Below are 22,404 nucleotides of genomic sequence, written 5' to 3'. Positions count from 1 at the left end.
CTTAATCTAAAACTTTAGTTACTATAACTTCAATATTAAAATTTTTCCTTTTACATTCTAAAAAAAAATAGATAGGTCCTAGCCCACAATCTTAGCTTAACAACGGCATAAACAATTGTTTCACCTAGCTACGTTACAGTACTCAAGAGTTGAATTTGTTTGCTATATCAAAGAGCTATCTGTAATAGTATTTTTTCATAAAAAATGTAGAGTTCTTAAAAATTAAACCAACATTGATGTCATGATTGTTCATTCCAAATGTATAAATTTATTTAATATATATAACTTATAAAATTTATTATCATAGAGTATTAATGCAATTTAAACTATATGTCAGTTGGCATGTTGTTTGTTAAGGCTACATTTTTCCATGACTGCAACACATATCATTTATGTTACTATTAATTTAATAGTGGTATGTATTGATATTTAGGCGTATATTTGAGGCACATTTTGGTTTGCCATTTTGATAACGACATAGGTTATTCATTTAGATACAATTAAAGGGGTTATTTTATATTTTCTTTCATAATAGATATGTGGGTAATTTTAAAGAAAATGTATGCGGTTTCTTTGCATTATCTTCCATAATGGTAAATGTAGTTATTTAGATGAAAATTTATGGGTTGTTTATATTATCTATCATAATGGTAAAGCTAGGTAATTTAAGGCTACTTTATATATTTTTAATAAGGGACAATTGTCTGTTGGATATCCAAAGTGATGGTCCTTCGTTGGCGGACATCCACTTTGGAGCATTTTGTCAAAAGACACTCTGGTTCGGTAAAATTAGGCCACAGGACACTGCGGACCGGTTGCAGCCGGTCGAGGAGAGAGAACAGTGGTGAAATGATATTCTTGCCTTCCCACTTTCTTCTTCCCTCTCCTTTTCTCTTTTTTTCTGTTTCCTGCCCTACGATGGTGCCAGCAGCGGGGGCGACACGGGGGGCGGCAAGTACAAGGAGTGCATGCGCAACCACACGGCGGCCATGGGTGGGCAGGCCTTCGACGGCTGCGGCAAGTACATGGCCTCCTCGTCGGACTCGCTCAAGTGCGCAGCCTGCGGGTGCCACCACAGCTTCCACCACGCGTCGCCTCGGGCGCCGCCGCGTTGGCGCCATCGGGCTCGTCGTGCGCCCCGCCCGTCTTCTTCCGCCTGACTTCGCCGCTCGTGCTGCCGCCACAGCAGCAGCACTTCCACCACCACCACCTCCACCAGACCGCGCTCGCCGCGCTGCAGGCCTTGTTCCCATCATCGGTGTCGGTGCCAGCGCCGCCGCAGCTCGCGCTGTCGTACCACGCCGTGCCTAACGCCGCCATCGCCGCCCCGCCCCCGTGGCTCGACACGCGCGCCGGCTTTGAGACGCCGCCGCGCACATACGACTTCAGCATCGGCGTCGACATCAGTTTCGTGTTCGGGAGCGTCCGGGGTAGCGGGGGCAGCGGCAGCGACAGCTTCGGGCGGAAGCGGTTTTGGACCAAGTTCACGCCCGACAAAAGGAGCAGATGCACGAGTTTGCGGAGAACAGGGCTGGCACATCCAGCGAAACGACGACGGCACCCTGGACCGCTTCTGTGACGAGACCGGGGTTAAGCGCCAGGTGCTCAAGGTGTGGATGCACAACCACAAGAACCAACTTGCCTCCACCTCCGCCGCTGCCGCAGCCGCGGGCATCGGCATCGGCACACCCACACCTGCACCTCTAGTTCGTTGCTTTACCGGTGGCTAGGCGCTCGTGCTGCCGCCACGGGCATTGGCATGTCACTCACAGCTTCGACGCGACGACGCCCTTTGGTTTGCTTGGTAGGAGACCAGTCGTTCCTCCGCACTACTGTTTGCTTGAACTGCGGGGACAAGAAACAGAAAAAGAGAAAGGGAGAGGAAGAAGAAAAGTGGTAGGGGTAAGAATGTCATTTCACTGCTGTTCTCTCTCCTCAACCGGCTGCAACCGGTCTACGGTGTCCTGTGGTATAATTTCACCGGACCAGAGTGTCTTCTGGCAAAATGCTCTAAAGTGGGTGTCCGCCAGCGAAGGACTATCACTTTAGATGTCCAACAGACAATTATCCCTTTTAATAATGGCTGAGTTGCATAGGGTTTTTAAGAATTAGAATAGATTCATGCTATTATAATAATTATGCCTATTATGTACTAAACTAATAAGGTTAGATGTCTATGATTTTGAGGATTTTCGGAAGCTTATTTTCTTAGCCCATATCATGAGGGTTAATGTGGAGGTATTGTTGAATGTCTCTGATTATTAATAGTAAGATGGTAATCTATTTACACCATGACCTGACAATAAATAAGATTATTCCTTTTTCATATCATTCGGGTTCTTACATGTTATTGTGAGATCAACGACCCATTACTTTTTACATGATTCTGAGTTAGGACTGGAAGAGGGATGCGGTTAGCAACGCGTTGTAAGTTTGACTTAACAGCTAGAGTTAGTATTCTTTTTGACCAAGGCACTTCATTTCTTTTGATGGATTGTTCAGTACATGTCAATTAAACGCGACAGTAACACGCCCTAGCGGCACAAATTGAGATGATTAGAGAAGGTATTTGACGAGTATTATCAGCCCTTTTAACCTTTTGACCCTTTGCACTTGCAGAGCCAGATTGGGCCTTTTTTTCAGCTGAACCAAATCGAGACTTTCGGTATCATGGGAATTGACATTACGCTGTCCTGCAGTTAATAGGTTCGGGAAACTTTCAGCGGCGTAGCCAATTCGAAACATGGTATTTGACGAGTATTATCAGCCCTTTTAACCTTTTGACCCTTTGCACTTGCAGAGCCAGATTGGGCCTTTTTTTTTCAGCTGAACCAAATCGAGACTTTCGGTATCATGGGAATTGACATTACGCTGTCCTGCAGTTAATAGGTTCGGGAAACTTTCAGCGGCGTAGCCAATTCGAAACATGTTATTAAAATCAACTGATAAATTAGTTGAAGCTATTTTTTATTTAAGAAAAATACTGACCGATAAATCGGCTGATAAGTTCTAGCGAGAACCATGAGTGGCATGAGCATCCATGTGTGCATAAGAGCAGAGCAGGAGATGAATGATGGTGCCATCACCTCCAGCTGAAGCCCTCCCTTCAATCCAACTCCACTTCCGCAAAAATCCCATCCATTCTCCACCAAACAGCCCACGAGATTTCATCATCTCCGGCTAAAACTGGGTCTTTACTGAAGTTTAAAAAAATCCCCCTTTTGCTGTTCATTTGTGGCCGCTGCAATAATTTTTTGTGTTGTGGTTTGCATCGTGGATTTGGACCACGCGCACCACCGCAACCAAATCCTCCCTTAAAATCCTGCCTCAACAGTCCCAATCTCCAGTCCAAAGCGAGCATCGAAGAAATCCTAAATAGAGCGCACCAAGAACTCCACCACGGGAGTCCCCAATCATTTGTTGGTGCATTTGGCCCCGCTCCACCATCCGAGAAATCCCAAGAAATCGTCCCGAATCGCCCCCACATACAGCTCATAGTTCCAGCGAGAAATCGAAAAAGGAGGAAGCAATGACGGAGGTGGCGCTGCCCCGGGGCCCGGCCAACCTCGCTTCCCCCGCAAGCCGCGCCTCCTCCTCGCGCTCCTCGCTGCGCTATTTAGCCAGTGCCGACAGCGACGTGCTCCCCGGAAGCGGCAGCCCGGAGCGCCCAGCTGGATCTACAGGGAGCCGAGGAATCCGGCAGGCAGGAGGGTCGGAGGAGGAGGAAGAGGAGCGGTGGTCGTTCTTGGCGCTGCTGTTTGAGCTGCTGCGGAAGCCCCTGCTCGGCTGCAGTGTAGTGGTGGACGGCGGCGGCGGCGAAAGCGAAGGCCGCGGCTGTGGGATGGAGATTGGGTTGCCGACGGACGTGCAGCACGTCGCGCACGTCACCTTCGATAGGTTCCATGGATTCCTGGGGCTCCCCGTCGAGTTCGAGCCCGAGGTGCCCCGCCGCGCTCCCTGTGCCAGGTCGGCCTAATTTTTTACAATTTAACCCTTTTTTCGAAGAAAATCTTCGTTTAAACTTATCTTTGGACCCTAGGGTCGGCGCCAGGACTCATGGCGCCAAGTTAACACGTCTCGGCGCCACAAATCTTGGCGTCGAAGTGCCTGGCCGAAATCCTAGGTGGTGCTGACGTGGCCGGTACCTCGGCGCCATAATACATGGCGCCGAGGTCGGCGCCACAGATCTTGGCGCCGACCTCGGTGCCACGAACTCTGGCGCCGAGCTGGCCCATGCCGCTTTTGCGTAGGCGGCCACTGTGGCTTGTCGCCTCCGCCTCCGCTTTGCCGCTGTGATCGGCTAGAGAGAAAAGACTGCTGCTGCAGCCTTTTTCTCATCTCTCAAATCACTGGAGTGCATCAGTGTATGGCTACAGAAAAAAGACTGCTGCTGCTTGTGATGGCTGGTCCTTGGTAACCGCGGCGCCCAAAGACACGCGAGAGGCTCTGGCTCTGGCACCGCCGCGCTCCGCTTCTCCCATCCCTATGTCGTCTGATTTATGAAATTTTGAATGGCCATAGCTTCTAAACAGTGTATTGTTTCTGTAATTTATTTGCACTAGAATATTCCTTGTAATTAAATCTATAAAACAAGACCCATATTGACTATATTTTCATACTAAAAAATAAGTGGCACATGGGCCCCACATTTGAAAACTTTGTTAAAACGTAGCCTTGTTAGGTCTCGTTCTGTTGGGCACATTATTTCCAATAATAATCTTCAAACAGCTCGTCAAACGGACTTGCGATTTGTGTGATATTGTATTTTGAAAGTATGAGAAAATCCACTCTCAAGTGACATGAGGGGAGAGAGATTGGCTGCATTGCACTCCACTGCGCTGCTGCTGTGTGTTGGTTCCGAGGTCGGCCAGTTGGCTGCAACTATAGAGGTCTATTTTTTGTAGAAATTTGATTAAAATAATAATTATTTGAGCGGCAGTACGTGTGCAAACTAGTAGTAGGTGGAAGCCAATCTCTCCTCTCTAGTGATGGCATGGCTACAGAAAAAAAAAACTGCTGCTGCTTGTGATGGCCGGTTTGGTGTATGGATGTAGCAGATGGAGTTGGTCAGTGGTCCTTTGAAGGTAAACAATATCTTCTCCACTGCAGCTCTGTGTTCTAATCTTGTGGATGCTGTGAACTGCAGCTAGCAGTCCATCCATAGCATGTTAATTTACACTCCATATCTTGTTTCTTAAGTTTTATTGTACTTGCTTTTGAGAAATGCTTCGTTGCTGACATTCATTACCATTCTTAGATGCTTTACAATCACGCAAATATATTCCATGTCCGAGTATGATACATTGATATAGCCTATTTGCATGTTACAACTATAAGACCTTTTGGAATCGCTCCTAATAGTACGCAGAGTATTTGCTTGAAAATTAGAATTTAAGATTTGGGAAACTCAAACATCACGCAATAAGTGCAGGATAATGCGCTGCAGTAGACTTGCGTTTGTTGACACCAAACCAGCCATCACAAGCAGAAGCAGTCTTTTTTCTATAGCCATGCACTGATGCACTCCAGTGATTTGAGAGATGAGAAAAAGGCTGCAGCAGCAGTCTTTTCTCTGTAGCCGATCACAGCGGCAGCGTGGAGGCGGAGGGACAAGCCACAGTGGCCGCCTGCGCAAAAGCAGCATGGGCCAGCTCAGCGCCAGAGTTCGTGGCGCCGAGGTCGGCGCCAAGATCTGTGGCGCCGACCTCGGTGCCATGTATTATGGCGCCGAGGTACCGGCCACGTCAACGCCACCCAGGATTTCGGCCAGGCACTTCGGCGCCGAGACGTGTTACCTCGGCGCCATGAGTCCTGGCACCGACCCCAGGATCCAAAGATGAGTTTAAGTCTCCCAGGGGGCCAAACGTAATTTTTCTTCGAAAAAAGGGTCAAATTGTAAAAAATTAGGCCAAGTCGGTCCCATCTCCCTTGTTCATTAGTCGGTACCAAGCGCATGCTTTGAAAGATTCGCTTTTTATTCTCAGATCAGTGGTCTAATAGCATTTAGCTTTTAAGGAGATTCTTAGTTCCTCGTTAAATTTATTTTGGTGGATTACTTTTTGTGCTCCCAAATTCCTAAAATGTGGTTGCTACAAACGTGCTTAGTTAAAAGTTCAGTGATTTTTTAGCATTTTCATGGCACAATTGTTTGCCTGATAGTCATTTTGATTCTAATTGGTTTGTAAAGATGGTCCCGTCATTGCAAACCCCATTATGTTCTGGTGTGTGTTTGTATTGGTAACCTTTGGCTTGGCTTAGCTTGGCTTGATTTGAGATATGATAGACTGCAAATATCTTGATGGCTAGTTGATAATTTATTATGCTTTCGACCACCACTTAGTACAGAAATATTTTCTGTTGCTTCATATAATTGGTTCACATGATTTTTCTGTAGCTGCTTACATCATCCAGAAATTTTGTACATTGAACTAGGGATATAAAGTAGATTGTTAAATCATCTATTATAAAGAACATTGAAACAAGCTGGTATAGGTGGTCCTGATTAGATGGTTTATGCTCTTCTATTTGCACTAGATTTGCGAGCTACTTATTCTTTTATCATGCCCTAGGAGTTGAAATATTGTTTCTCTGCTTCCCCGTAATTTCTGACTCATGCTCAAAACAGACAGAACACAAAGTATAAGAAAAGTGCATAGGTATCTTGTTTTTATTGGGAGTTTCAAGATTTACGTTTTCAGTATTATTTGTAATCCAAAAGGAATAAACTAAAGCATTCTGTATCTGGTTCCAACTTTATACAAGGATGGGAACCTAGTGCCTCCAAAAGAAGATAAAGTGGCACAAACACCTACACCCAATTTTTAAACTCAAGGATTGCTGGTATAGGATCAATAAAACTCAGATAATTGGATATATCTTCTTAAATGAGCTGAGTTCCTAAGATGAAACAGAAAGGTCATAGTTTTGGCATGTGTGCTGGAGTCAACTATCACCAAATCAGTACATTCAGCCCTGAATAAAAAAAATGATTTTTCCCCATAACTTTACATTGATCCTTAGTTTTTAACTTCTTATACGTGTGAAGACTGGTTCCCTTGCATATAATTTTTAAGGATTCAGATGATGTTCTTGGGCACCACTGAAATTGTTAATTATGGATCTTTAAAAGATTCATTAACATCACATCAATGACATTGTGGTCATATTCTTAATATTGCAAAGGGCAGATTTATTGTGCGATACGAATGTGCATTTTTTAACAACACGTCCACTGCATGTGTGCTTTGACTGTTGCAGTCGGCTAATTGAAACTTGAAATTCAGTGCAAGCGTCTTTGGAGTTTCAACAGAATCAATGCAGTGTTCCTACGATACGAGAAGAAATAGTGTCCCAACGATCCTGTTGATGATGCAAAGGCGCCTTTATGAACAGGGTGGTCTTCAGGTGTGTTCTGTTAGGATCTCCACGACTCCTGTTCTCATTAGCGCTTAGTAACTTTGTCTGATCAAATACAATGTCTTCCTTTGTACTTTCTGGCAGAAGGTATTTTGCGTATTAATGCGGCGAATAGCCAGGAGGAATTTGTGAGAGACCAGTTAAATAGTGGAATTGTTCCGGATGGCATTGAGGACCATTGTTTGGCAGGCCTAATTAAAGTAAGCTTCTTTCTAATTATTCTGTTCATCTGTTGGCAGCATAAGTTTTTAATCGTGTGAGGTTATTAATGATTGTGCTTATCTTTACTGTTGGAATTTCATGTCAACTACTGTCAGAGAATTCACACTTCACTTTGTACTATAACTCAATTTATCTTTTTTTTCTTGCACAAAAATATTGCCTCAACTTTCTTCCCTACTAGCAAAACTGCCCATGCATTGCAATGACACTACATATCAAAGGAATACATTTGTATATATGGCTAACCTTGGTTCCATGATGTTAGAGAAAGATTGGGGTGAGGGTGAAACTAATTTGTGTCCAGGGGCAGGGTGGGTAAATAAAGCGAAAAATATGGGTAGACACATAGAGTGGTGGTGATTGCGGACACACCAATGACATCATCACCATCAATTCCATTGTTTTAAGTAGTAGAGATACACACAAAATTGTGGATTTTGGATCATGCTGTTGCAGAATATTATCTTGCTTTTGGAAGCAGTCATGTAGTGTGGTCAACTTATTTGATGCTAATATTTTAGTCACTCGGCTTTACTTGACAAGACAAGTATATTCTCATCAAATTTACTTTCTTCATCACTTTCCAGGCCTGGTTTAGGGAGATACCAAATGGGGTGCTGGACTCGATCCCGCCTGAACGGGTGATGCAATGCCAATCTGAAGAGGATTGTGCTTGTGTTGCTAAATGCCTTCCACCAGCTGAAGCTGCTTTGCTTGATTGGTCTGTTAACCTGATGGCTGATGTAGTCCAAAAAGAACAGATAAACAAGATGAACGCTCGCAATATTGCTATGGTTTTTGCACCAAATATGACTCAGGTAATATACTGTGCTAATAACCTTGCAAATTAACAATATATCTCACTCGTCGCTCCAAATACAACTAAAATGGTTAGGCATGCTAACTATAGGCCATCTGCCTTGCAGATGGCAGATCCATTGACTGCACTGATGTATGCTGGCAGATGGCAGATCCATTGACTGCACTGATGTATGCTGTGCAAGTGATGAATTTTCTGAAGATGTTAATACAAAGGACCCTCAAGGATAGAGAAGAGTCCAGTCCAGAGGATGTTTTGCTGCCCCAGAAGGATCCATCTGATGAAAATGGGCATCAGAAACCCAGCGTGACACTTGATTCTCTCCTTGAGGAAGGATCCAGGCGTCCCTCTTTCGCCAAGGATGAGCCCCTCCTGAACAGTCCTGCACACAGTAATGAGGACAAACCTAATGGAATTAATGCCGCCGAAGGAGCCACTCCTGCTTTCACTGTCCAGACAAGTCCAGAGAGCTCCGCTAGTTGCTCACAACCTGAACTTGCTGCTCACGTTGTTGCTGCTGATGCTTCCAGCACTACTACTGTCAAGGGCGTCGTGCCCTAGGGTAGCTGGTCCTCGACTACGGAGTTCGTAGTCTCCTGCCGTTGTCATCTAGGGCTGAGGTTTTTGCCCTCGACCGGCTAGGCTTGGTTGGAGGAGAGCGAGAGAGAGATTAGATGAATAATAACTTGCTTATCCTTCAATGATGGATTACAAGGACTCTTATAGGCTATAGCCTTGATAGACTAACAAATTATTCCTAAATTATAGGATCTCTTTCCTTTATTCTAGCTATTACCTAAACCGACCCCTGGCTGGCGCCTGCCAAGGTGACCGCATCGGTGCTGCTGCCCTGGCGCGCTGCTTCACGCCTGGCATCCCGGGCCCTTCTATTCCTGGCATATGTGCGTCCCCATATGACATCTCTCCCCCCCTCGAGAAGCAGCTCGTCCTCGAGTTGGAAGGCCGGATATTTGGCGACGAACGGCTCCACGTCTTCCCATGTAGCCGAGGCAGGCGACTCCCCCTTCCACTGCACGAGGACCTGGCGCACACCTCGTGCCAGGCGCGACCGGACGGCGCGTTTCGGCTCTGGAGCGGCAGCACCATGGTGAATGGGTGGCAAAGGCGGTTGTCCGTTGAACTTCCTGAGGAGGCCAATGTGGAAGACATCATGGAGACGGGCTCCCGGAGGAAGAGCCAGGCGGACGACAACCTCATTGATGAGCGCCGTGACGCGGTAGGGACCGTAGTACCGAGGCTTGAGCTTGCCGGTGACCGCCTGGGGTAGTGACGCAGCCGCGCGCTGGCGTAGGCGGAGCAAAACCCAGTCGCCGACTTGATACGACACGTCGCGGTGCGTCTTGTCGTAGTGCTTCTTTTGTAGCGCCTGAGCCTGTTCAAGGCGATAACGAATATCCGCCAGGAACTCCTCGCGCTCCTCCATGCCCTTGGCGACGGCGGCCACGCGCGTGTCTCCCGGTTCATAAGACCGGATGGATGGTGGGTCACGACCGTAGACAACGCGGAACGGTGTCTTGCAGCGACGTCTGGTAAGCGGCGTTGAAGACGAACTCCGCCCACGGAAGCCATCGCAGCCACTGGCGTGGTCGATCCCCAGTAAGGCAGCGCAGGTACATGATGATGACACGGTTGGCGGCCTCCGACTGCCCATCCGACTGGGGGTGGAAGGCGATTGTCATGTGCAGCTTGGTGCCCATCAGACGCATGAGCTCGCGCCAGAAAGTTGAGGTGAAGACCGGATCACGGTCAGACACCATGGACTGGGGAACGCCGTGTAGACGGACGATGTCGGCGAAGAATGCTTGTGCGACGGACTCGACGGAGTACGGATGCGCCAAGGGAATGAAGTGGCAGTACTTGCTGAATCTGTCCACCACCGTCAGGATGACCGACTTGCCCCGAACGCGAGGCAGAGCTTCGACGAAGTCAAGGGCGATGTCCGTCTAGACCCCCTGCGGCATGGGCAGCGATAGGAGGAGCCCAGCTGGATGTAAGTGCTCCGACTTGTACCTCTGACAAGTGGCGCACGCACGCACAAAATCCTGCACGAACTGCTTCATATTAGGAAAATGAAAGTCGCGGCGCAGTCTGTGCAGCGTGCGCTGGACTCCTTCATGTCCATCCTCATGGGCAGTGGCCACGATCTCCTGAACGAGGGGGGACGTCGGGGCAATGTACAGGCGGCCAGTGAACTGCACCATGTTGTCGACGACCGTCCACAGTGCCCTGCGGGAGCCCGCGCGCACTTCGTCCTGGATAGCGACAAGGGCTGGGTCGGTGAGCTGTGCCTGGCGGAGACGTGTGATGAAGTCGAAGCGAGGGGCGGACAGGGCCAGTATGGACCCTTCGTCCTCCGTGTCGCGGCGCGAGAGAGCATTGGCCACCGCGTTCGCCGTCCCGGGCTTGTACACGACGGAGAAGTCAAAACCCAAAAGCTTCCCCACCCAGTGGTGTTGGGGGTTGGTCGCGAGCCGCTGATCGAGCAAGTACTTGAGGCTGTAATGGTCCGTCTTGACGAGGAAGCGGCGGCCCCACAGGTACGAATGCCAGTGTCGGACGGCGTGGATGAGACCGATGAGCTCCCGCTCATAAGCGGCGAGGGCGCGATGGCGGGGCGCGACGGGGCGGCTGAAGAACGCCACCAGGTGGCCGTCCTGAACGAGCATCGCGCCGAACCCGTGCGACGAGGCGTCGCACTCGACGACGAACGTCTTGGCGAAGTCCGGCATGGCAAGGACCGGACCCGTGGTGACTGCGGTCTTGAGCGCTTCGAACGCCGCGGCCGCCTCCTCATTCCAGGAGAAACCGTCCTTTTTGAGGAGGGCTGTGAGTGGCGCAGCGATAGTGCCATAGTTGTGGACGAATTTGCGGTAGTACCCCGCCAAGCCGAGGAAGCCCTGCACCGCCCGCACCGAGCGAGGTACTGGCCAGTCGTGAATGGCCTGCACCTTGGCTGGGTCCATGGCGACGCCTGCCTCCGAGATGACATGGCCGAGGTACGCGACAGAGGCGACGCCGAAGGCGCACTTGGCGCGCTTGATGAAGAGCTGGTGGCGCCGAAGCTCGGAGAAGACTACGCGGAGGTGCCGAAGATGATCCACTCATGTGTTGCTATAGATCAGAATATCGTTAAAAAACAAGTACGAAGCGACGTAGGAACGGCCAGAGGACATCGTTCATGAGGGCTTGGAATGTCACCGGGGCGTTGCACAGCCCAAACGGCATCACCAAGAACTCGTAGAGGCCGTCGTGGGTACGGAACGTCGTCTTGTGAACATCTTTCGGCCGTATCCGCACCTGATGATACCCCGACCGCAAGTCCAGCTTGGAGAAGAATCGCGCGCCGTGTAGCTCGTCGAGGAGTTCGTCAACGACGGGGATGGGGAACGCATCATTGGCAGTTAGTGCGTTCAGGGCCCGATAGTCGACGCGGATTCGCCATGAGCCGTCCGGTTTCTTAACGAGGATGGCCGGCGATGAGAACGCCGAGTTGCTGCGGCGGACGATGCCCTTCTCAATCATGGCGGCACACTGTCGCTCCAGTTCATCCTTGTGGGCCACCGGGTACCGATACGGGCGGACTGCCACTGGCGGCGCGCCCGGCTGGAGGACGATGCCGTGGTCGCGGGCGCGCTTGGGGGGCAGTCCCGTGGGCTCGGCGAAGACATCCCCGAAGGAAGCCGACAGCTCATCGAGGAGGGACCCGCTGGCCGTCGCGGCACAGATCCCCGGCGCACTGGGCGTCGACACCCCCTTCCAGCAGAAGTTGCAGCCATGGCGCGTGAAGGACATGGTGCGCTCGGCGAAGTCCCAGACGATCGGTCCCAGGGTGGCCATCCACTGAGTTCTGAGGACCAGATCGTACCCTGCAAGGGGCATGACAAAGAGATCGACGTGGAAGTCCGTGCTGTCGATTGTGACAGGCGTGTTCCGGATCACGCCTGGACAGGCGACCTTCTCGCCATTGGCCACTGTCGCCGTGAGGCGCGGTCGGGACTGGACAGGCAGCCTAGTGCGCAATGCTGCCGCCTCAGCGATGAAGTTATGGGTAGAGCCACTGTCGAGGAGCGCGATGAGGGTGGTGGCGCCCAGCGACACGCGGATCTGCATCGTGTCGCAGATCAGCACACCGACGACCGCATGCAGGGAGAAGACCGGTGTCTTGGTGTCCGAACCCTCAGCCGCCACGGCGTGGTCGGTGTCAGTGATTTCGACGCCGTCGATGTAGAAGATCCGTCTGTAGACGCGGTTATGCCCACATGTGTACTTCTCGTCGCAGTTGTAGCAGAGGCCCAGCCGGCGGCGCCTTTCTTGTTCGGCGGTGGACAGACGTTTGATCGGCCGGCCCTCCACGGTGACAGAGTTCGGGGAAGGCGGATTGGCCTCCGGTGGTGCGGGCAGCGCCAAGCGCTGCGGAGGCGCGGCCAACAGGCCCCTTGGTGCTGCGCGCGGGACAGGCGCCGCGTACTGCTCCCGTAACTCCAGCTTGCGGGCGAGGCTCATAGCACCGGCGAGGGTTTGCGGATTGTGGACCTCGACGTCGAAGCTGAGCGGCGGCTGAAGGCCCCCGGTGAAGAGCTGGACGCGTTGTTCCTCGTTGAGGCGGCCAGCCCGGGGGAGGAGCGCTTGGAAGCGGTCCTGGTAGTCCGCGACGGTGCCGGTGCGCTTGCATGAGGCCAACTCGTGGAGGCGGTTGGAGCGCAGCGGTGGCCCATAGCGGAGATGGAGAAGGTCCTTGAAGCGGCGCCACGAGGGGATGCCCTCGTCTTCCTGGACCTGGATGTACCACATCTAGGCGCCCTCTTCCAAGTTGTAGGAAGCCATCCACACCTTCTCTTCCTCCATGACCCGCTGCTGGTGGAAGTAGGACTCGCACCTGTTGATGAAGATCAGCGGATCGGACTTGCCATCATAGCGCGGAAAGTCAAGCTTCTGGAACCGCGGCGGCCGATCCTGATGATGTTCGCCAGTCCCGTTCTTGGAAGAGGACGACCACGAGGAACGCTCCTCGCTCAGGCGCTGGATCGCCCAGGAATTGGCGTCGACGAAGGACGGCGCGGCGGCTGGGGGTGGGACTGGCGGGGTGGAGTGTGTAGGCGAGGATCGCCGGGATCGTGATACCAGGTTGTCAAGGGCGTCGTGCCCTAGGGTAGCTGGCCCTCAACTACGGAGTTCGTAGTCTCCTGCCGTTGTCGTCTAGGGCTGAGGTTTTTCCCCTCGGCCGGCTAGGCTTGGTTGGAGGAGAGCGAGAGAGAGATTAGATGAATAATAACTTGCTTATCCTCCAATGATGGATTACAAGGACTCTTATAGGCTATAGCCTTGACAGACTCTAACAAATCATTCCTAAATTATAGGATCTCTTTCCTTTATTCTAGCTATTACCTAAACCAACCCCTGGCTGGCGCCTGCCAAGGTGACCGCGTCGGCGCTGCTGCCCTGGCGCGCTGCTGCACGCCTGGCATCCCGGGCCCTTCTATTCCTGGCATATGTGTGTCCCCACATGACAACTACAAATTCTCTTCAAGGGAAGGAGAGCCAAAACCTGAATTGTAGGACTAGAAAAGGTAAGGGTCAGTCTGCAATGCGTGCCACGCCTCCAGCTGAGAAATCAAGAGGTGTGAGCATTGTGAGCCGGATAAATTCCAAGGTTGAACGGATTGAAGCATGGAGATGAAATCAAATGACATTTCCATTGTTGTTGTGCACTAGATGACTAACCCGATGTTTCCTGAAAATAGGAACCCACACTGCTGGGTTGCACATTTTGCATTTTGTCTGTGTACCATTTCTTGCTGTATCGAGATTCATTCTTCTTGCCATCGCTAACTTTTGTATCTTTCTTATGGTTCCTTGTTTGAGTGAATGAAAGATATTGATGCTTTGTTTTGTATGTAAATCTCTTCAATGCCTAAATTATGAAGTGCCTGAAAGTTCAGGTATGACCTGTGCTGTGCTTGTCTTATCGCTTAGTACCTTATTCTGCTCTCTGCACTCCTTTCAAAATGTCGGATTGCAGCTTGGGTTGATCACTCTTTGTGTTATACTTTTGGAAGGTTTAATGCTTTATTTTTGTCCCTTTCTCTCAGTGCTCTCTGAGTTGCTTATCCTTTTCGACAGTATAATTTTCCTATGCTGGACTGTCTACAACTGAGCTCTCAAGCACCATATTCATGCCTTCTTTCATTGCATCATGTAACTTTATTCTACCTCCTCTCCTTCATTCTTTTTCGATTACAGGCTTACAGAATCTGTGCAAAGGTTTTCCAGCTCTCGTGACAAATACAGCGGGAACAGTCACCACACAATTGCTATTCCATCCAGTCTTTAGGCCTACTCATCAATGAAAATTCAGACAATCAAGGATGATTTTGAGTTACCTTGATTTCTGCTTGTTCAGCTAGCAGTGGAGCGAATTGGTCTTTGTTGATGTGGCTGTCATCTTTTATTCCCTGTCGGTATTTGGAAGCTCCGTATTCCGATCTCAAGATCACACTAGCGTGATTCTCTGTGAGAAGTACAGTACCAGTAGGCAAAAATCTTTGTGCAGTGATTGGTTAGTTCTAGCACCACTTGAAATAGGAATCTGATCTGGGCAGACAGATTGCTATGCAGACCTTATCGGAATTGCCATCTTCAGCTGTATAATTTGCGCACAGCAGACAAATGGCACTGCAAGATCACAGCTATGAGGACTGGTCAATTTTTGTCACAGAATACTCAAGCAAGGACTTGGTGGTGTGCATTACAAAGGTATAGTTCATCCATGTACGCAAGTTAGTGCTGATATTCTGATATCTAAAACACCCATTCATTGGTGCCTGCTGGAGTGAAGGTGCTAAAGAAACCGAATGACCTTTTTGCGCTTCAATGAACTGTCTGAACTGAGCTCTCAAGCACCGTATCCATGACCCTTTTCACTGCATTAGGCAGTGTCGGTGCAGAAAGTGACCAATTAGTAAATATTTATAGTTTTGTTGTACGTTATGATCGGAGGTGGCCTAGCACTAAATGACACAGGATTTATACTGGTTCAGGCAACGTGCCCTATGTCCAGTCAGGGTCGGTCGGCGACTTTATTCCTGAGCCCAGGTGCTCGAAATCTGTAGTGGGGTTACAAACAAGAAGGAGAAAGGAGGGGGTATACAAGAGGTTCGGAAGGCTCCGACCGGAAGGGTTACGGTCGGAACTCGGTGGTGTTGCGGTTGTAAGGGGTTGGTGTCGATCTAGTGAGTCTGAGCTTGAAGAAGTCAATCTCCCCTGGTTGGAGGGAGCGCATCCCCTTTTATAGATGAAGGGGATGACTCTTTACAGGTGAGAGGGAGAGAGTACAGATATTTCCTACGGTGATGAAAACTGGATAATTGTTGAAGCCTCCCAATACTATCGATGTCGCTGTAGTATGTCAGATGTGCACGGGGGGTCGATATATCTTCTTCAGGAAGGATGGACGCCGATACCTGCAAATACTTCTGGATGCCTGGTGGCATGTGAGGAGCCGCGCTATGTTCACTCGGTATGGCAGATCCTGGAGCCCATACTGCGATCGATGTCCAGAGACACGTTGGGGCTTACCGTATAGGAGTTTCTAGCGGGCCCTACAATACTTTGTGTCAGGGTGGCTGCAGAGCACTGTTTCGCGCAGGGTATGGTCCCTAGTACAGTGGTTTGGACCTGTGAGCCATGCCTTGTCTTTCTCCGCACGTCTTCTGGTTCCTTCCGAACGGGAAGCCCTCCGGTCAGATGGCTCCAGTCGGCCCTTAGTGCGCCAGTCGGAGAAGAGCGGTGAGAAGGCTTCCCGCGAGCCCCGGTCGCGGGGTCAGAGTCGCGGGGTCGGAGTAGAAAGCAGCGTTTTGGGCCAAGCCTTCCGATTGGAGAGACTGCTTGGAGACGGCTGGTGCCTGAAGCGAGTGCTCCAGTCGGAGAGGTGGGCCGAAGAAGCTGACGAGCGGGCGCCTGTTCTTACGGGTAGACCTTCCGGTCGACGACCGGACTGCCCTTCCGGCCTGCTGTGTTTTAGTTTTTTGGGCCGCCCCATGAAATATATGTTTGTTTTCCTGGGCTGAGCCCAGACGTGGAAGCCGGTCCTCGAGGGACCCCGGGTTTATGAACCCGACAGGTAGCTTTATCTAATCTACTCTCCATTCGTTTTGCTTTAGGTTTATCAGATGTGTGGTAAGATTTTTTGCTTTCAGAAAGAAGAATATACGTTTTAAACGAGCAAAACTACGCCAACCGCCCTTTCATTCGGACAATGAAACAGCATGGGGAAAAAAAGAGAGGTTTGGCCACTCTCTATGATTGTTGAGGTATAAATCTGACGAATTCATCTCTTTCTGTGGTGTGGTGACTTAAACATGCTTTGTTCCTTGTCGGTTTTGGAAGCCCCCTTATTCCCTCTTCTAGATAACATTGGTGTTATGTTAAAAAGAAAAAAGAGATAACACTGGTGTTATCCTCCTTTCCCATAAAAAAAGGACGTACTCGATGCAGAAAGCTCCCGCTCTGTGCGGAGTCTAGGAAAGGGTGTAACTGGCAAGCCTTACCCTCGCCTGTGGAATGAGAGGGGACCACGACTCGAACCCGGGACCTTCCGTTCACAGACGGTAAGACTCTACCGCTTGCACCAGGCCTGCCCTTCGTAATCCTCCTTTCCCATAATTATATAAAAAAAGTTATGATTATATACATAAGTATTTTGCACAAATTTTTGAATGGCTAAACCTGATTGTGTAATTTTCTTTCTTTTGTTCTTGTAAATTCTCCTTTTTATATTAATATTCATCTGTAGGGGGCCGGCCCCTCCTGTAATCCTGTTACATGAAAGGAAGCATTGGTGTTATTGTCAATGAGAAAGGCAAGTACACTACTGTCTGGAGAAAATCATCCCTCTGTTCTAGGCTTTAGCACCACTTGAAATCAGAATCTAGTTTTGGCCTTATCGGAATTTCCATCCTGGGCTGTATAATTTGCCCAGGCGAGACAAAAAGCCACCGCAAGATCGCCATCAGCACTATGAGGACAGGTCAATTTCTGTTACGGAATCGGAACATTGACGCAACTGATCACTCGTGCAAAGTACATAGACATTTCATGGACTCGAAAGATACATTGTTGCATTGCACCGTAAGATTTCATCCCTAAATATACATTATAGAAAATGGATTCTTTCTTAGTACTGCAATGGCTGGTGTTTAAACGAATGTCTTTAGTGCTGTACTGACGGCCATATTCTCTAGTTGAAAGACTACCCTCCACTTGTTAAAACTGAAGTGATATATGCAAGTATATTCCAATTCCACAGCCACAGAAAGCCCTGCATATTTCTCCACCGCTCCTTTTTTTTCTCTCTCCTAGTAGTATATATGCATATATAAATACATCTTTCTCCCAGGCTCACAAAGTCACAATTCAGAGAAACACAAAAAATTTGAGTCTAGCTCCTGACAGTCGGTCACAAACCTCAGAACTGTTCTGCACATCCTTGAGCAGCTCCTTTGCAGTTGCAGGTAAGCAGAACAGAGTGGCACATCTCTCAAGTCCCAACTGACTGACATGGTGAACTCTGAACAGAGCAGACGCAGAAGAACTGAAACGTTTGTTCACTTGTGCAGCCGTGCAGCAGGTGCATGTTGTCCAGAGATAAGCAGGTGATGGCTGCGCCGATGGCGGCGGCGGACGGCGGGCTGAGGCGGCTGTTTGAGAAGCCGCTGCCGGAGAACCCGACGCTGCTGGAGGCGCTGTCGGCGTGGAACCGCAACGTCCACCACCCCAGCAACAAGGCCATCGACACGGCGTCCATCACGGAGATCTTCGGCGAGCTCCACTTCCAGGAGAAGCCGCAGCAGCCGGACCACCGAGGCGCCGTTGTCCTCCTGCCGCCGACGTCGCCGCCGCCGCGGTCCCCTCCTTCGCGCACGGCGTCGTGGCTGGACATCGCGGCCGAGGCCGAGAATAAGAGCAAGGACGACTCGTCGCTGGACGCGCTGCTGAGGCCGAAGCCGGCGGCCACCGTGAAGAGGAGCGCGAGCTTCTGCGCCAAGAAGGGCTCCTCGTCCGCGTCGCTTCTGCTCTGCACCGAGGGGCTCGGCTCCGAGAGCACCGTGGACGCTGACGACATGTTCAAGGACGGCGACGCCGAGGCCGAGGCCGCCGCGCTCAAGGGTGCGGCGGACGGCAGCGACGCTGGTGCGGACGCCGGCGCTGCGGAGGTGGCGAAGGAGGAGGAGAGGCAGCCCAAGACGTTCCCGCCGCCGATACGGTCCATCGGGCGCGGCGGCAAGCCGTACGTGTGCTTCATGTCGTTCCGGGAGGACGGCCGCTTCGTGCTGCTGGAGAGGGTGATCCCCGGCAAGGAGCTCCTTCAGGCCACGCGCGAGGGCGGCCGGCTCAGGCTGCAGTTCGCGGCGGCCGCCGACGCCGCAGCAGCAGCGGCAGCCGGTGTGAGCGTCGACGAGGCGGTGCACGGAGGTGACGACGACGACCACCGTGGCAAGAACTCATGCGTAGACGACGGCGAGAGCTAAGCGATCGGAGGTCGTTGATGTACCTGCATACTTGCACAAGATCGATATTTATCCTATGGATGATGATGATGATGATGCAATGGTGTAATCATGCTTATGAGAAGCATCGGCTACCAAATTAATTAAGGTTTCTATAAAGTGTTTTTCAGAAAGTGATGAAAAGCGTTGTGCTCGTCCTATTCAGTCACGGGACGAGGCGAGCGATCCGTGGCGGAGGCTTTGTGCCACTGCTGGCACGGTACGGTACGGTACCCCGGGTGTATCGGTATTCGGTAGGTTGGTTTTGGAGCGTTTCGGCTCCGCCGTGCTCGTGCGGTGTCGCCGCGGTGGCTCGCTCGTCCTCCGTCTGCCCGGCCCACCTCGACGTGAGCGGCAACGCGCTGTCGGGCTCGCTGCTCGGTGCACCGGGGACGCTGTCGTCGTCGTCCACAAGCTGTTTGACAAAATGCACCGAATTTTTTACTTTTTAGCCCATTTTTTCGAAAGTTTCTCACAAATAGACCCCTGGTGGAAAGAATTCAGAAAATGGACCCTAGCTCGGCGCCATCGATACTGGCGCCGAGCTCGGCGCCAGCGTCCCTGGCGCCGAGCCCCTGGGCTGGGGCGAACTTACATGGAACGAAGTTCGGCGTCAGTCACTCTGGCGCCGAACTCGATGCCGTAGATGCTGGCGCCGAGCATGCAGTTCCAGGCACCGTTAACGACGTGTGTCGTCAGGTCGATTCGAATTCGAGGCGACCCGGGGAGAATCTTGGTCAAACGACGACGGACGAGCCGGGGCTGGTGAAGAAGAACTTTGTGGCTAAATAAACTAATCCGCGCGCCGATACCGGCTTTGCTAAAAGGTATCATTTTTAGATGCCGATACTCTACCGGCCGCGTGCAGATCTTGTAACTGTCCTCTGACACTGCAGCATTATTTGGAATATATGCTCCGGCCTCTGGACAACACCAGTCACCAGACGAGTGAGACTAGATCAGATCATCAGACGCATGCGTGAATAGCAAAGTACGACGTGCGTGATTTTACAGCAGAGGCTAGAGGGCCAGATTACGCCAGAGGGGGAGGAAGGAAAGAAGAATCCGCTGGATCAGGGACATGCAGCCGGGCGGGCAGGGCCATACCTTGCCGTCCGTGTGCCGTCCCAGACGGCCAGGGCTAAATACCAGACCAGTCTGTCGATGGGTCGATTGATGCGCGAGCAGAAGAGAAGGGTTGACCTTGCCCTTTGGAGGCCTACATTTGGTGAGGCCGATGGTTAGCAAGCACATCAAACACCCTAAATTTAACCTAACACCCTAGTTTTATCGTGAGATGGATATATAAAATTTTGGCTAAGTCCCTAAATTTACCATGAGATGGACATGCTGAAATTTGTTAAGCCTGGATTTTTACCATGACTTGACATTGTCAAATTTGATTTTTACCATGGGACAGACATATGCAAAAATGGCTAAGTCTGAATTTTTGCTATGACTTAGAGACTAGAATTACCATGGATATGTAATTTGAATTTTTACCATGGCAATGCTATATTGAATTTTATTGTGACTTGGATATGTTACAATTTGTCTAAATCTGTGATTTTACCGCGAGATGGTCTGATTTTTTATCGTGGCTAAGTCCAAACTTAACGAGACTTGTTTTGTTGTCATATCCTCAGAGAGTACTCAAACTCCTAGTAAGGTATTAAATTAAGTTGCTATACAAATTTGGAAGATAAAATATCGCAAACTGATTTAGGTTTAGGTCCAAAAACAAAGTTTGTTGTACTCAACTAAAACTACAACTTCTATTAAAGGTCAAACTTTATATCTAGAAAAGAAACTATAGTTTTACTGTGGTCAAAACTGCATCATGAAAAAGGGTGTTAACTATTGATCCAACACTTAGAAACATTTTTAGGCTCGTTCATCCACATGAACCCTAGATCATTTTTTATCCTAAGTATTTCTACGTTGTTTTAAGTGCTCAAATATAAGTCAGTGTAAAACTCTAGAGTTAGCCACATTTCTCAATATCCAAGTCATGGTAAAATTTTAAATTTGTCAATGTCCAAGTCATGGTAAAATTCTAGTCTCCAAGTCATAGCAAAAATTCAGACTTAGCCATTTTTGCATATGTCTGTCCCACAAATTTTAGCAAGTCCATCTCATGGTAAATTTAAAGACTTAGCAAAAAACAAGCCAAAATTTTATATATCCATAAATTTTATATATCCTGAAACTACATGACTGGCGCCGAGCTTCGTTCCATGTAAGTTCGCCCCAGCCCAGGGGCTCGGCGCCAGGGACGCTGGCGCCGAGCTAGGGTCCATTTTCTGAATTCTTTCCGCCAGGGGTCTATTTGTGAGAAACTTTCGAAAAAGAGCTAAAAAGTAAAAAATTCGGCAAAATGCATTGCCAACAGCTGCTTCAGAAGAACATGTCAGCAGGCCACGTCAGCATGAGAAGCTCGCGTGGCGAGATATGGACCTAAGTGATACGGCATACAAAGTTTATGGACCTAAAAAAACCACTTTAAAAATTGATAGACCTAATCGAAACCTCGTCACGAGTTAATGGACCTATGGTGCATTTAACTCTATATTCTTTATTAAAAAATGATTCTTGATTCTTCAGTGATCTGTATGGCACAACTGATCCATTGCTTCAACTGTTGGAGTGCTCAACGACGAATCAGTCGAGCATCTCTTTCCGCTGCATCTTCACGCATACATCGAACTGTAATTCCAGCACCAACCAATATAAATTTGCTAAAATGCGGCCTTCAACTGTTGGGCCAAAATGCGGTGTTGATCCAAGTGTCGTCAGTGCCCAACGATCGTAATTCGGCCTAGCAGGCCTGGCCTATGGGCATACATCCAAAAAGATGCAACTATATAAAAAGAATTAAATACACCAGCGGCCTTTAAACTTATAAGGGTGTGTGACTTAAGTTCAGAAACTTCACAAAATGCATTTTAGGTCCCTAAGCTTATTATATTATATGGTGCATCGCAGGTCCATGCTAACCATGCAGGTGTTCCTTGCTTAAGTGGTACGGCCTGACATGTTTTTTCTATATTTAATCCCTCTCTTTTTCCTCTTATCTCACAAATAGATCCTTACTTCTCTCTTCTCTCACGCTGAACCCAGCCCAGTGGACACTGCGGCTCCTCCCCGCCTCGCAGCTGCTCGTCTGCATGCCGCCGTTCCACCTCACCAATGGTCAACACCTCGTCATCAGTGCGGTAGGAGAGCTTGTTTTTTTTTTTACATTTAAACCCGCCCATTCTCTGTTCTCGTATGAGTGGATGCTTGCTTCTCCAGCGGTGGATGCTACTACCAGCTGGCGACTCTATTTTTTTTTTTTTTGAGTGGAACCAGCTGACGATTAGCTAGTAAGCAGACGATGGG

At 49.7% G+C, this 22,404-nt stretch overlaps 1 protein-coding gene and 2 pseudogenes across 1 annotated transcript; all 3 read left to right on the top strand.

The window, feature by feature from the left end:
* Positions 1-905: 905 nt before the first annotated feature.
* LOC136479387 (zinc-finger homeodomain protein 8-like) lies at positions 906-1,730 on the top strand (annotated as a pseudogene).
* Positions 1,731-3,110: 1,380 nt separating this feature from the next.
* On the top strand, positions 3,111-14,394 carry LOC136483520 (rho GTPase-activating protein 4-like; annotated as a pseudogene).
* Positions 14,395-17,350: 2,956 nt separating this feature from the next.
* On the top strand, positions 17,351-19,127 carry LOC136481502 (protein FAF-like, chloroplastic). The gene is made up of 2 exons (XM_066478840.1): positions 17,351-17,988; positions 18,094-19,127. Exon 2 carries the CDS (start codon positions 18,109-18,111, stop codon positions 19,003-19,005), a length of 897 nt encoding a protein of 298 aa, XP_066334937.1. The 5' UTR covers positions 17,351-17,988; positions 18,094-18,108; the 3' UTR covers positions 19,006-19,127.
* The last annotated feature ends 3,277 nt before the right edge of the window (positions 19,128-22,404 follow it).

Source organism: Miscanthus floridulus, chromosome 9 (assembly GCF_019320115.1).
Source record: "Miscanthus floridulus cultivar M001 chromosome 9, ASM1932011v1, whole genome shotgun sequence".
NCBI lineage: Eukaryota > Viridiplantae > Streptophyta > Magnoliopsida > Poales > Poaceae > Miscanthus > Miscanthus floridulus.
The sequence above is the reverse complement of the archived record's forward strand: the minus strand, read 5'-3'. Positions and strand labels throughout refer to the sequence as shown.